Source organism: Terrapene carolina, unplaced genomic scaffold (genome assembly GCF_002925995.2).
Source record: "Terrapene carolina triunguis isolate 2854851 unplaced genomic scaffold, T_m_triunguis-2.0 Scaffold165, whole genome shotgun sequence".
Taxonomy (NCBI): domain Eukaryota; kingdom Metazoa; phylum Chordata; order Testudines; family Emydidae; genus Terrapene; species Terrapene triunguis.
In genome coordinates this window covers 927,401-941,853 of record NW_020664516.1, presented here as the reverse complement: position 1 = coordinate 941,853, position 14,453 = coordinate 927,401, and the positions used below count along the sequence as shown (strand labels likewise).

The following is a 14,453-nucleotide window of genomic DNA, read 5'->3' as shown; positions in this document are numbered from 1 at the left end:
TGGAGACAAGGCCCAAGTGAAGCATCAAATTCTGGTTTCCATACAGATTTGGAAGTTAGACCAGAATGCTGCTTTGTTGACATGATATTTATTTTGCAATAGCACACAGAGTCCGCAGTCAGGATCAGGGGACCATTGTGTTAGTCTGTGCTGGCGCCTCCAGACATCCCTGGAAACACATGGCCCTTGCCATGAGGAACATGCAGTCTAAGACGCATGGCCCACAGCCACCAGGGGCTTCTTTACACACCAACTTGCACTAGTTTAATTAACTAAACCACTCAGTGCAGGTCATTTTCTTAAAAAAAAAAAAAAAGAGAGAGAGAGAGAGAGAGAGACAATAGTTCAACTAGTCTTCGGATGTGGCTAACCCCAGCTGAGAGAAAGGGGTTTTCTGGCACCTTCTCTTTCCTGAGTTTAAGTGTCCCTTAAGATCCTTCACTGGTCCATCTGTGCTTGTTCTAGAAAGGCACCTGATTATTCTAACCCCAATTAGAAACACTGGGCACAGACGGATTCACAGGTGTGATTTCTGCTTTTCTTTCAGGCCTATCGGTTTTCTGTTGGAGATCGTTTGTCCACATGGCCTGCATATGCATCCGGGCAGGCTATCCTACAGAATCGGAAACCCTGTTGTAGTCCAGAGGGGAGAAGGTAAGACTAGCACTTTATTATTAAAAGTGCTAGGAAAAACTGCAGCATACAGCACTGAGTCTGGGAAATAGGCCCAGGATGTTCCAGGGTAGCAGAAAGTGGGCTTGTCTACCCCAGGAATTATAGAACAAAATCACCACCGTGCTACTCAGCTGCATCAGTGGGAACTCTAGTGTGTGATGCTGGCAGCATCCCTAGGGACTTTAGGTAACAGACAAAGCAGGGCCAGTTCTGAGCTGCAGCTGTGTGGGAAACTCCAAGGGTTTGTTTAATAGTCATTGTGGGCTGTGCTTAATCAAAAACTAAAACTGGTTCTTAAGCTGAAAATGTCCTTCAGTGTCGATGCATTGCTTCGCATTACATTGGGTCTACCAGAAATTAAGACAGGTTAGTCTGTATCAGCAAAAACAAGGAGGAGTCCTTGTGGCACCTTAGGGCATGGCTACACTTGCAAATGTAGTTTTGAGTTAAACCAGCCTTCGTAGAGCGCAGTAGGGAAAGCACTGCAGTCTGTCCACACTGACAGCTGCAAGCGCACTGGCGTGGACACATTTGCGGCACTTGCAGCGGCATTGGGAGCAGTGCATTATGGGCAGCTATCCCACAGAGCGCCTCTTCCCATTCTGGCGCTGTGGCTTGTGGGAAGGGGGTGAGGGGTGCAGGGCATTCTGGGTCCTGTCCCAATGCCCCGTGATGCAGCAGTTCGCATCCCAGCAATCCCTGTGCTTCTGTCCACATTTGGCGCCATCTTTCAACATTTTTTGTACTGCGCACTCTGTCTTCCCTTTCGGTCTGCGGGAATGGAGCCCGAACTACTGAGAAATATGCTGACGAGTCTCTCCAGCACGTCACGTTAAGGAGTTACTCCTTAAGATCCAAACTGACAGTGAGGACTCCGACGATGCTATTTACTCAAGTAACGCATACAACGCGAGATTGCTTGTGGCATTCATGGACACCACCGTGGAACGCCGCTTTTGGGCTCGGGAAACAAGCACCGAGTGGTGGGATCACATCATCCTGCAAGTCTGGGATGATGAGCAGTGGCTGCAGAACTTTCGGATGAGAAAAGCCACTTTCATGGGACTGTGTGAGGAGCTCATTCCCATCCTGCAGGGCAAGGGCACGAGATTGAGAGCTGCCCTGCCGGTGGAGAAGCGGGTGGGTATTGCAATCTGGAAGCTGGCAACTCCAGACAGCTACCGATCGGTCGTTAACCAGTTTGGAGTGGGAAAGTCGACCGTTGGAATCGTGTTGATGCAAGTTTGCAGGGCCATTAATCGCATCCTACTCAGAAGAACCGTGACTCTGGGTAACGTGCATGACATTGTGGCTGGCTTTGCACAAATGGGTTTCCCTAACTGCGGAGGGGCGATAGATGGGACGCACATTCCTATTCTGGCACCACCCCACCTAGGATCCGAGTACGTTCATCGGAAGGGGTATTTCTCTTTGGTTCTCCAGGCGCTTGTGGATCACCATGGGCGTTTCATTGACATTAACGCAGGCTGGCCCGGAAAGGTGCATGACACACGCATCTTTTGGAACACTGGCCTGTTCAGGAAGCTGCAAGCCGGGACTTTTTTCCCAGATGAGAAGATCACGGTAGGGGAAGTCGAAATGCCATTGTGATCCTTGGAGACCCTGCTTACCCTTTAATGCCGTGGCTCATGAAACCCTACACCGGGAGCCTTGACAGCAGCAAGGAGCAGTTCAACAGCAGGCTGAGCCGGTGCAGAATGACTGTGGAGTGTGCTTTGGGCCGTTTAACGGGCCGCTGGTGCTCTCTGTGTGGGAAGCTGGACCTGGCCGATGACAACATCCCTGCGGTTATATCCGCGTGCTGTACCCTCCATAACATTTGTGAAGGGAAGGGTGAAAGATTCACTCAGGCATGGAACTCGGAGGTTCAACACCTAGAGGCTGAATTTGAACAACCAGAGACCAGGGCTATTAGAGGGGCCCAGTGCGGGGCTGCAAGGGTTAAGAATGCCTTGAGGGAGCAATTTGAGGCTGAATGCAACCAGTAATGTCTGGTGCCCTGCACAGGAGTGAAGTGCAGTGGTTCCAATGCTAGTAGGAGTCTGTGTTTGCTACGCTGACTTGCAGTGCCTGGGCTAAAGTATCTTTTACTTTATGCAATAATAAAGAATGTTTTCAAAGCCAAAAAATCCATTTATTGAAAAGAAACACAACTGCTTGGGAAACAGAAAGGGCAAGGGGGTGGGGTGGGGAACGGTACAATCACAGATTTGCGTATGTCCTGTTATCATACTCAGCCTTCCTGTCTGGAGTGCTGTGCAACGAGTGCTGCACTTCAGGATGGCTATACTGCATGGTGATGGGGGTTGAGTGCAGTGGGTAAGGGTCGTAGTTTGCAGGGCTGGGTGGTGAAGCTACAGGTGTTGGAGGCAGTTGGTGGGGATAAGAACCCGGATGTTGGGGAAAGTGGGTTGGAGGTGACATGGGGGCACAAGGGAAAGAGTTTTGGGACAAGGGCTGCAGGGGGGGGCAGGCGCGGTAGTGCTCTGCCTGCATGGCTACGAGCGCCTAGATCGAGTCTGCTTGGCGCTCCATGATGCTTATCAGCTGATCCATGCTTTGCTGCCAGAGCTCCGCGCTTTTGTGCCAGCCAGGCCCGGCTCCAGGCACCAGCTCAGCAAGCAGGTGCTTGGGGCGGCCAAGGGGAAGGGGCGGCACGTCGGGCTCTTCGGCGGCAGTTCAGCGGCGGGTCCCTCTCGGAGGGAAGGACCTGCCGCCGAAGAAGAAAGCAGCGTGGTGGAGCTACCGCCGAAATGCTGCCGATCGCGGCTTTTTTTTTTTTCCCCCCGCCGCTTGGGGCGGCAAAAACCCTGGAGCCGGCCCTGGTGCCAGCGCTCCTCATTCTGCTGGTGGATCCTTCTTTCACTCTCCCTCCACTCCTGCGCTTTTAGATTCTCGTTAAGGGACTGCTGCATTACTTCATGCAGCATGTCCTCTTTGCTTCTACATGGTCTCTTCTTAATTCTTTGGAATCTTTCAGCCGGTGATAACACAGATGGCTGAGATCTCAAGGTTGCATCAGTAAAGGCAAAATGCAACACTTAACAGAGGCAGCATTGTTCACACCAGACAGAGCAATGATTCTCCCTTACTTAAGGGCAAGCACAGTTTACACAATAGCATAATTTGCCCGTCCCAAAGCGAGCGCACATAACCCACAGGAACCCCAAAATGGTGAGTAAGCACAGGGTCAAGGGGGACTGATTGTTTCATGGCTGTACTGTGCTCTAGGTTTCTGTGCCTTGGGGAGAGCCAACAGCTGCAGGGGGCCCCTATACTGAACACTGTCCCCACATTTTCCACAGGAGTTCATCCTGGAAGATATCTCGCTGCTGAGGGTGACCTGGGAAGCAATGGAGGGTCTTCTCCTGCAATGCGGCTTCCGCCCTGGCCCATATGCAGCTTGCCTGTGTGCAGCAATGGTCCCCCCGCCCCTCACAGCACAGTGGTGTGGACATGTTAGCCTGACTGGGACAAGAACCACAGTGGCTCTCCCAAGAAACCCGTGCAAACGCATTGCCCAGCTTCTGCATGAGACCTTTGAAGAGATCACTCAGGCTGATTACCGTGATGTGAGAGAGCACATCAACACCCTATTCCGCATGTAGGCATGCATGCAGCCCTAACCCTCCTTGCCCCAAGAGCCCGCACTGAATAACTTCCTTCCCAAAATAAAAGCCGCTTACCGGGAACCTCCTCTGGTGTTTGTCCTTCCCCAAGCACCGGCCGCCGCGACTGGCTACCTTCCTCCTGTCTTGAGGACAGCTCCTGGCTGCATGCATCTAGGGATGCCGGGGTGTCTTCCTCCTCCTCCTCAGCACCCTCGCTCCCACTTTCCTCCTCCTCCTCTTCCTCCCTTGTTGAACTGGGCTCTGAAGTGTCCATGGTGGTCCTCGGAGTGGAGGTGGGGTCACCCTCAAGTATCGCGTCCAGCTCTTTGTAGAAACGGCAGGTCGCGGGGGCACCACCGGAGCAGCTGTTTGCCTCACGGGTTTTGCAGTAGGCGTTCCGCAGCTCCTTCACTTTAACCCTGCACTGCAGTGTGTCCCGGTCATGGCCCCTTTCCATCATGTCCCTTGATATCTGCCCCAAGGTATCGTAATTCCTACGGCTGGAGCGCAGCTGGGACTGCACAGCTTCCTCCCGCCAAACACTTATGAGGTCCAGCACCTTGCCATTGCTCCATACTGGGGATCGCCTGGCGCATGGAGGCATGGTCACCTGGAAAGATTCACTGAGAGCACTCCACGCCTGGCTGAGCAAACCGGAAGGGGATTTTCAAAATTCCCAGAGAATTTAAAAGGTAGATCTGACGGTTGGTCACCTGAGGGCAGGGCAGTAGAGTTCAAAGTGATGACCAGAGTGGCTAGAACAGGCATAGTGGGACACTTCTGGAGGCCGATCAGAGCGCATTAACAGACCAGGGCATCCACACTGGCGCTGCGGCGCTCCAGCGGGGGCGCATCAAACATTATTCCACTCGCCGAGGTGAAGTACCAGGAGCGCTCTAACGGTGGAGTCCAGGCACTCTACGTGCCTTGCCAGTGTGGATGCGTCGTGAGTTAGAGCACATGGGGCTGCTTTAATGCACTCTAACTCGCAAGTGTAGCCATGCCCTTAGAGACTAACAAATTTATTTGGGCATAAGCTTTCGTGGGCTATAACCCACTTCATCAGATGCATGGAGTGAAAAATTCAGTAGGCAGGTATAAATATACAGCACATGAAAAGATGGGAGTTGCCTTACCAAGTGGGGGGTCAGTGCTAACGAGGCCAATTCAATTAGGGTGGATGTGGCCCATTCCCAACAGTTGACAAGAAGGGGTGAGTATCAACAGAGGGAAAATTATTTTTTATAGTGAGCCAGCCACTTTATTTTTTATAGTGACCCAGTCTTTATTCAGGCCTAATTTGATGGTGTCAAGTTTGCAAATTAATTCCAGTTCTGCAGTTTCTCATTGAAATCTGTTTTTGAAGTTTTTTTGTTGAAGAATGGCCACTTTTAAGTCTGTTATTGAGTGTTCAGGAAGGTTGAAGTGTTCTTCTATTGGTTTTTGAATGTTACAATTCTTGAGGTCTAATTTGTGTCCATTTATTCTTTTGCGTAGGGACTGTCCAGTTTGGTCAATGTACATGGCAGAGGGGCATTGCTGGCACATGATGGCATATATCACATTGGTAGATGTGCAGGTGAATGAGCCCCTGATGGTGTGGTTGATGTGGTTAGGTCCTATGATGGTGTCCCTTGAATAGATATGCAGACAAAGTTGGCAGCGGGGTTTGTTGCAGGGATTGGTTCCCGGGGTTAGTATTTCTGTGGTGTGGTGTGTAGTTGCTGGTGAGTATTTGCTTCAGGTTGGGGGGCTGTCTGTAAGCGAGGACTAGCCTGTCTCCCATGGTCTGTGAGAGTGAGGGATCATCTTTCAGGATAGGTTGTAGATCCTTGATGATGCGCTGGAGAGGTTTTAGTTGGGGGCTGTAGGTGACGGCTAGTGGCATTCTGTTACTTTCTTTGTTGGGCCTGTCCTTCTGGGTACTCTTCTGGCTCTGTCAGTCTGTTTCTTCACTTCCCCAGGTGGGTATTGTAGTTTTAAGAACGCTTGATAGAGATCCTGTAGGTGTTTGTCTCTGTCTGAGGGATTGGAGCACATGCAATTGTATCCTAGGGCTTGGCTGTAGACAATGGATCTAGTGTAGGAGAGCACTTCAGTCTCCCTGGACACTCAATAACAGACTTAAAAGTGGCCATTCTTCAACAAAAAAAATTCAAAACCAGACTTAAACGAGAAACTGCAGAACTGGAATTAATTTGCAAACTTGACACCATCAAATTAGGCCTGAATAAAGACTGGGACTGGCTGGGTCTCTACAAAAAATAATTTTCCTTCTGTTGATACTCACACCTTCTTGTCAACCATTGGGAATGGGCCACCTCCACTATGATTGAATTGGCCTCGTTAGCACTACAAAAAGTAATTTTCCCTCTGTTGATATTCACCCCTTCTTGTCAACTGTTGGGAATGGGCCACATCCATCCTAACTGAATTGGCCTCATTAACACTGACCCCCCACTTGGTAAGGCAACTCCCATCTTTTCATGTGCTGTATATTTATACCTGCCTACTGAATTTTTCACTCCATGCATCTGATGAAGTGGGTTCTAGCCCACGAAAGCTTATACCCAAATAAATTTGTTAGTCTCTAAGGTGCCACAAGGACTCCTCGTTGTTTTTGCAGACACTAAGAAGCTTTGATGGTATGATAATTAAGAGGTCTGGGGGATTTTAAATGTAACTGTTGTTCATTAGCACAATGTAGCAAGTATGGATGAGGGAATAGGAAAAAGGCACCCTTGTCCTAGAGAGCTCTCGGTTTCCTGTGGAAAGAACTTGGATTTTCTCTGAGTCATCTGAAACTAATCAGTTGGCATTTATTATCTCCTGATACAGCACCCCCAGCCTGGCTTTCTATACCAAAAAGGTATCCCAGTGGGGGAGACATACTGTAGGTGGCTGAAGAATCCTAATGTCAGCATGCCAGGAATAGCCCTACCCCCAAGGGGAATGCCTTTACCCCACCCCCCATTTCCAGACCTTTCAGGCCTTTCCCTGGGTATCCCGGCCTAGGCAGTCAGGCGCATTCCAGGACAGAGTTGACTACAACTCCTGTCAGCCAACAGGGCAGGCTCCAACTAGAACAAATTTGATTGATGTAAATAAGCATTCAAGTAAATTTGTCTGCATCTGAACCCTGTATTGATGGTGACTGGGAGTTGTCACCTCCCTGCAGGCCAGCAGCTTGGCCAGCCAGCCAGGACACTGGAGGCTAGCCAGCCCTGGTTGCGAGGTTAGTAATGGGAAGTGGGTTGGTGCAAGGAGAGGCGTCGCATACACACAGAGGAGCAGACAGACAAACTCTCTCACACATGCACACACACTCTCTCTCCCTCCCTCTCACACACACCTTGATGAGAACTCCAATGCCAGATTGCCAGATCTCCTCTAGTTTTGGGCCTAGATGGGAGGACAGAAAATGTAATGGGGGGAAGACCTGCTCTCTGCCTCAAATACACACTGTCCTCCAGACTGACACAAATAGAGATGGACTCCAATACTTCTTTTCACAGATATTCAGCAGGGAAAAATGTGAGTCTCTTTGTAGTGCAACCTATATATGAGGCACAGCCCTGTTGAACCTGAGTTGTGCAGGCAAGTCTGGCTGGGTGGCAATCGAATCTGCCTCTGTTCCTTTCAGCCACTCAGGACACAGAGTCTCTCTCATATTGGAAAGATGTACCGCTACAGTAAAGCGATCCACTCTAAAGCTATGGGGGGTGGGAGGAGAGAACCCTAGAGCTCATTGATTGTGAACCATAGATGTGGTAGAATTTTGCCTGTCATTTTCTGTCTGTCTGCAGCAAGAAACAGGCTTCTCTTACCATTGCAAAACCACGATACCTGGAAGAGCTGGAATGCTACCTAAGGAAAGAGCTGCAGTCTCTGGACCTGACTAAAGAGAATGCTCAGGAACTTAAGCTCCAGGTCTGATGGAAGGGAGACACTGGTGAATTCAAACATCAGTGCAGAGTGGGATGGATTTTTATTTTTTTTAAACTGGCCATTCATAGGTTCCTTAAAAGAAAAGCAGATGGAAAGAGAAGACCCTGTGGCCAGTGCTGAATGAGAACTGGCTTTGCTTGGCACTTTGAAGCAATGTGCACAAAGCGGTGTAACTGCGCTCTGATGATAACACTTAGCACCTCCTAGAATACTGCAGATTTTCTTGAGCAGCCACTACCTCATTTCTCCATTGGTTTTTGGAAATGTGAATGGGCCCCAGAATGCAACTCGTGGGCCAAATGCAATTGCTGAAGTTCCAGACTATGGCCTTCACGCATTGCCTTGCACTACTATGATACAAATAAACAGGTCCCACACTTGACCAGGACCCCATTCTCCCAGGCCAGGGTTCCAAGCATACAGCTCACGGGCCAGATCTGACCCCAAGACCCATTTCTCCAGCTTCATGCGAGATTGGGCATGGGACACTGAGTCCCCCTCCTCCTGCTGAGCCCCTTTGTAGAGCCTTGCTGACAAATGCGCACAGTGGAGAGGCTTCTTCCTTCTCTCTTCCCTGCCCCTGCTGAGCCCTGGCCTCAGAGGAGTGGCTGCTTCTCCCTGCCTCCCCTTCTGCAGATCAGATCACCCCAGGTTCAGGGAAGCAGCTCTTGCTCTACTCTCCCCACTCACCCAGTTTGGGGGTGTGGAGACAGAGTCAAATCCCCAAAGGGGCCACAAAAGAGGGGAAAGACCCCCAGTGGGGGTGAGGGGAAAGGGTTGGGTGGAGGGGAATAAAGAGAGGTAACTGAACAGAGGGAAGGAGGTTTCATAAATGAAAAATTTCTTTAAGTGACCCCCCCAACTGCTTCAGTAAAGGGGTCCACTCTGCAGTCAGTGAGACTGGGAAGCCCTTCCTGGTGACTGGTACTCCAGCCCAGGGACACCGACGGAAAGGTACTAATTTCCACTCCCTCCCAAACGAGTTTGACCCTCTTGTGCTGAGCACTGACCATAGAGGTAGGGAGAGACAATCCCTGACCAGCCTCCCTTAGTATCTAAATAGACAACACTGACAAAGGGGCAAAGCAATGTCTCTTTTCACTTATCTTTAGTACGGAGGCACACCCCATGGTGATTAGAGAGTTCAGCATGCAGTGGGGATGTGAGGAACTCTGAGGCACTGCCAGGAATGCCTTTCTTAGTTAAAATGAAATGAATAGAAGAAAATAGAAGTGGTTCATTACAGATATGTCTACAGGAATATAGTCCCTTTACCTGTTACTGCTGTAGGCTGTTCTGCTTGGCAGTAAATGTCTGTATTAAACAAGGGAAAAGTTATAGAAAAGACCAGATTACTTAGTTTCATGTCCAGGTCTAGCTCTATAGTGGCTTGGAATTTTAGATGGAATTTGGTGTCACTAGATGGCTCCTGTTCCAGGCTTTCAATGAATATCAAGCACTGGCACCAAATGTAAGGGATTTTGGAGATATTGGCAATAAACATCATGTTATAATTATCTTGAACTCTAAGGGCAAACCCTGATCAGTCACAACTGGCTCATATTCTGCAAATAACTTAGCTACCACACAGAACAAAACTTGCTCACCCCAAAACCTGACGTCCTATCAGCTCTGCTCAAACACTAAAGATCCCATGGCATTTTTCATATGATTGGGGATTTGCCCTGGGATACTTGGCCAAACTTTCCCATTGCCCCACTGTCAATATTTCCCATTCCTGTCTGTCATCCTCCCCCTCAGAAGTCGTTGCATTTCAATGGCAAAGCTGGAAGTATATTTTTTGTGACTTACTTTGGGATCCAATTCTCAATATGCAGCTAATGTAATAGTGTTTATTTATTAAGACTTTACAGTATTTTTAAAAGGATGTTGACAATTACATCATAATCTGTGCAGTCATTAAGACAGCAACAGTGATTGCCTCAACAGCTAGCCCAAAGTTCTGGATAAGGAAAATGAACAGAGTCCTTGATAGTGCTCCCTCTCTCTCTCTCTGTCTTCTGTTAGCCTTATAGAGAGATCTTTGAGTTCTTCATAGAGGACTTCAAAACCTACAAGCCCCTGCTGTCTGCCATAAAGAATGAGTATGAAGTTACATTGGGTAAGATCTTGGATTCTGTTCTGCTGGGAGTAACAGTCATTCTAGACAGGTGGCTTTACACAGTAGATTAGCTGTATCGGATAGTTACAGGATGAGCAGTAGAGGCAGGCTTCAATGCCAAAATAATAATAAATGGGCTCTTGTTAACTACCTCTTGTACTTATTGTGAACCGGAGAGTCTGTCTGTCTAATGATCTGTTGGTTCTGCCTCACTGATAGAGAATTTCCGCCCATCAATCTCCAGAATGGACACAAGCCAGGCAGCAGCAGTGCCTCAGCTCTGCCCCGGAAGGACCACTCTCATGGTGGAGTGGGCCGATGTTTTTAATGATGTGAATCCAATTGCATTGGAAACTAGGGTTGGGATAACACTTCTAGCAGGGCAGGCAAAGACTGAACTGACTGCTTCCAGGGAGCTCCTAGTGTACATCAGACTTGTCCAGTGCTCAGAGGTCACAGCAATGGACGCTTTATAAACACTACAGATGGATAGAAATAGACTAACCATCCACTCATCTCACACAGGCCACTGACCAGCTGTCAGATGGTAGAAGTTCCATCTCCATTGAAGCAGTGTCCTGGAGGTGAAACATTCTATGTCCCAATACCATTCCCCTGAACCAGCTAGTCCCAAAACCTTTCTTTGTGCAGCAGTATCCTGGATGGTGGCAGCAGGCTCTTAACTGGGGAAAGAAGTCAGTTTTAACTATGAATTTAAAACATTAAGACAATTTCCCCTTGAGCAGTTTGACCACTTCAATCTAGTGGTGATTTGTCTCCATGAGTTCCCTCCATGGTCTGGTTTCCATTCCCCACTCAGGCCAAACTGTGTTGCTTCTTAAACATCTAAATTTAGATGTTTATTTTACCCTTCCATGTAAGTTAGGGTGCAATGTTCCCCATAGAGTCTAGGGGAACCCAACAACATGTGTTTATAATACAACTATTTTTGGAAGCCAAGTGAATACACTGGCCTGCCTGGAGAATCTAGCTGCCATGGTAACAAATGGATTTGGAAGCTTTAAGAATAAAAACAAAAATGAAGCAGGGATATGTTGTTTTTTAAGTTTAGGGTGGGGATCCTGCCATCTCTCTCTGTTGTGAGGAGCTATCCATTTTTCCCTATTAAAGTTTTCCCCCTATCTGTGAGCCTCACAGAGTCACCATCCTTTCAACTAGAGAGGGCTGGAGGGGACTATAATCAAGTGAGTTCTCCACCTCACTCTGTGCAGCTCACACAATGGGTTATGACTCATTCCATTCCTAGGATTTGTCTTTATTCTTCATTTATGCAATACTGCACGTTATACATATAAACCTTAGCGTGAGCCCGTCTGAGCTGGGTTTCTCCCTGCAGAACTTCCTGTCCCTCTTCCACATTCTCTCTTGCTGCAGAAGGACTTGTAGTCTTATGCTCCTGAATCGGAGCTAATGAGTCAGCACCAGTCTGCTGTCAGAGTGAGTCAGTAGAATAGCTCTGTACCTGAAGTCTGACTCTTGATCACAGGAATTTGGCTGCAGCAAGTCAGAATCACTCTTCAATTGCTTGATGGTTTGTATGGACTGAACAAAAAGAGACACCTCCCTATCCCTAGGGATGAGCATGCTATCTCTATAGCACTTCATCTCCTATTGAAACTGAAACCAAGCCTCCAGTATGGCAACATACTTTGACCGTGTGTGCCACATTTTACATCATAGCCAGTTGGGCCTTATCTTGCTACCGGTAGTGTGAGTGACTCGGCAGCTGTCTCATTCCCTATTAGCTCTTGTGAGTAACCAGAGCACACTGGGCTTGTGCTAGTTGGTGCTCTGTCTCTTAGAAAACAACTTTCTGAAATAAAATCTCCTTGTGAACACGAAGACATTAAGCACAAGCCAGAAAATAAAGCTGTGGGAACGAGGCTTCACAGACCCCCACAGCTATTTGTACAATTCTTAGAAACATTTAGCGTTGCTGGAAACTCCATAAAGACAAGAGCTCAATGAGAGGGTCTGTCTTCACTGCAGAGTAAACTTGAGTTATCTACACTCCAGTTACTACTCTCAAGTTAGCCTCACTCAATTGAAAGTGGCCACACTGTAAAACAGCACTCGAGCTGTTGTGTCCCGACATTGGTGCCGCACTCACCGGTGTGTAGCACTGGGCTTTCTGGGGCCACATACCATGGTTTAAGCCAGTGCTCGCCAACCTTTTTACACCCAAGATCACTTTTGAATTTAAGGGCAACCCAGGATCTACCCCGCCCCTTCCACGAGGCCCTGCCCCTTCCCCAAAGCCCCACCCCACTCATTCCATCCTCCCTCCCCGTCACTTGCTCTCCCCCACCCTCACTTACTTTCACCGGGTTGGCGTAGGGGGTTGGGGTTCGGGAGGGGGTGCGGGCTCTGGGCTGGAGCTGAGGGGTTCACAGTGTGGGAGGGGGCTCTGGGCTGGGGTGCAGGAGGGGACTCTGGGCTGGGGCAGAGTGTTGGGGTGCAGGAAGGGGTACAGGGTGCTGGTTCTGGGAGGGGGGTCAGGGCACAGGGTTGGGGTGCAGGAGGGGGTACAGGGTGCTGGCTCCAGGAAGGGGCTCAGTGCTGGGGTTTGGGCTGCGGCCTCCCGCCGGGCAGCACTTACCGCTAAGGCAGGCTCCCTCCCTACCCTGGCCCCACGCCGCTCCTGGAAGGGGCCAACGCACCCTTGTGGCCCCTGGGGGGGGCGGGTGGCACATGGCTTCGCATGCTGCCCCGTCTGCAAGAACCGCCCCCGCAAGCTCCCATTGGCCACAGCTTCCCATTCCCAGCCAATGGGAGCTGCGGGGGCGGTTCTTGCAGGCTGGAGCAGTGCATGGAGGGAGACCCCTGCCCACGGGACCACGCTAGCTGCTTCCGGGATCAGTGTGGGGACATGGCAGGCAGGGAGCCTGTCTTAGCGGCAGCCCCGCTGTGCCACTGGAGATCACGATTGACTGGGAGATCCTCTAGGATCGACCAGTCGATCGCGATCAACCGGTTGGTGACCATTGGTTTAAGCTGAGCCACTCTGGATCCTTTCACAGTGAATCGTCTGTTCTTTCTGGACACATGGGGAGAGTTGGAGGAAGGAGGAGCACTTGAGTGGCTTTAGCCTGCAGCCACACAGCAGAGTGATCATCTTAGCAGCTGACAAGTTGGGCTCACTTGAGTTTTAGCTTATACCCCTGGTGGGCCAGCTCACTCGATTTAAAACCATCACCACCCTACTCGGGGTTTTGTGTGTGGACAAGACACAAGTGAAGGGCAACGCTCAAGTTATAAATTGAGTTAATTTTGTAGTGAAGACAAGCTCATAATCTTTTGAAAGGGCAACACTTTCCCAAGAGTGACTACTTGTCTCTGGAAAGTGACTACTTGTGCTGAAGTGTCTAGATTCCACAGGGAATTATGAAGGTTAGAAACAGCAGGTGCAATCTCCTAGTAAGCTCCCTGGTTACAGAGATTTTTTCAAAGCCAGAACGTAGCTGGGTGACTTCCACTACCTGTGTTGGAAAATGTGAGTAAAATAGCACGTGTCACCATAATGTCATGACTTAGGATGTTGTGAGGGATGTTGTGTTGTATCTCTAGTGTGCCGGTAACAGGAGTAAATGTATTCCTTTGGATTACTACAGAAACTGGACCTTTCACTTTTCCTTTCCAACAGTCTGTTATTTGAGCTCATCTGATGAGAACTGGCAATGGCTGGACTCAGCATATCCTAGGACCCTCCCTACACAGGGCTTTTCACCACAGTCTGCTTCGCTTGCACTAGCACAGCTCCACAAGTGGCAGCAATGGTGAGAACAGCAGTGTAGACTTGCTGTGGGTGATTTTAACAGCACCTTCTCTAGACCTGCCCTGAGCAGGTGGTGAAAGTCCTGGTGGCTGGTATACTCTGGTGCTCCCCACAGTGCTACTATGAGGGGAGCTGCCCCAGTGTACGTGCAACAGTGGGAAAACTTGACCAAAAAGAAAGACACCTCAGAGTAGTCACAGCCCTGGAGTGAAATCGCCTGTGCATCGTTTTTATTGATAGAAAAGTGGGATGAGAAATAGTGCCTCCTATTCTAGGACTG

The 14,453-nt window shown here is 49.4% G+C and overlaps 1 protein-coding gene across 1 annotated transcript in view; it reads left to right on the top strand.

Annotated features, from left to right (window-relative positions):
* LOC113406927 (translin-associated factor X-interacting protein 1-like) overlaps positions 1 to 14,453 on the top strand; it is a 50,858-nt gene that overhangs the window by 14,832 nt on the left and 21,573 nt on the right. The window contains exons 3-5 of the mRNA XM_029912023.1: positions 548 to 654; positions 8,114 to 8,237; positions 10,284 to 10,377. Of these exons, the coding sequence (XP_029767883.1) occupies positions 548 to 654; positions 8,114 to 8,237; positions 10,284 to 10,377 (325 nt within the window). The remainder of the gene's footprint in view (positions 1 to 547; positions 655 to 8,113; positions 8,238 to 10,283; positions 10,378 to 14,453) is intronic.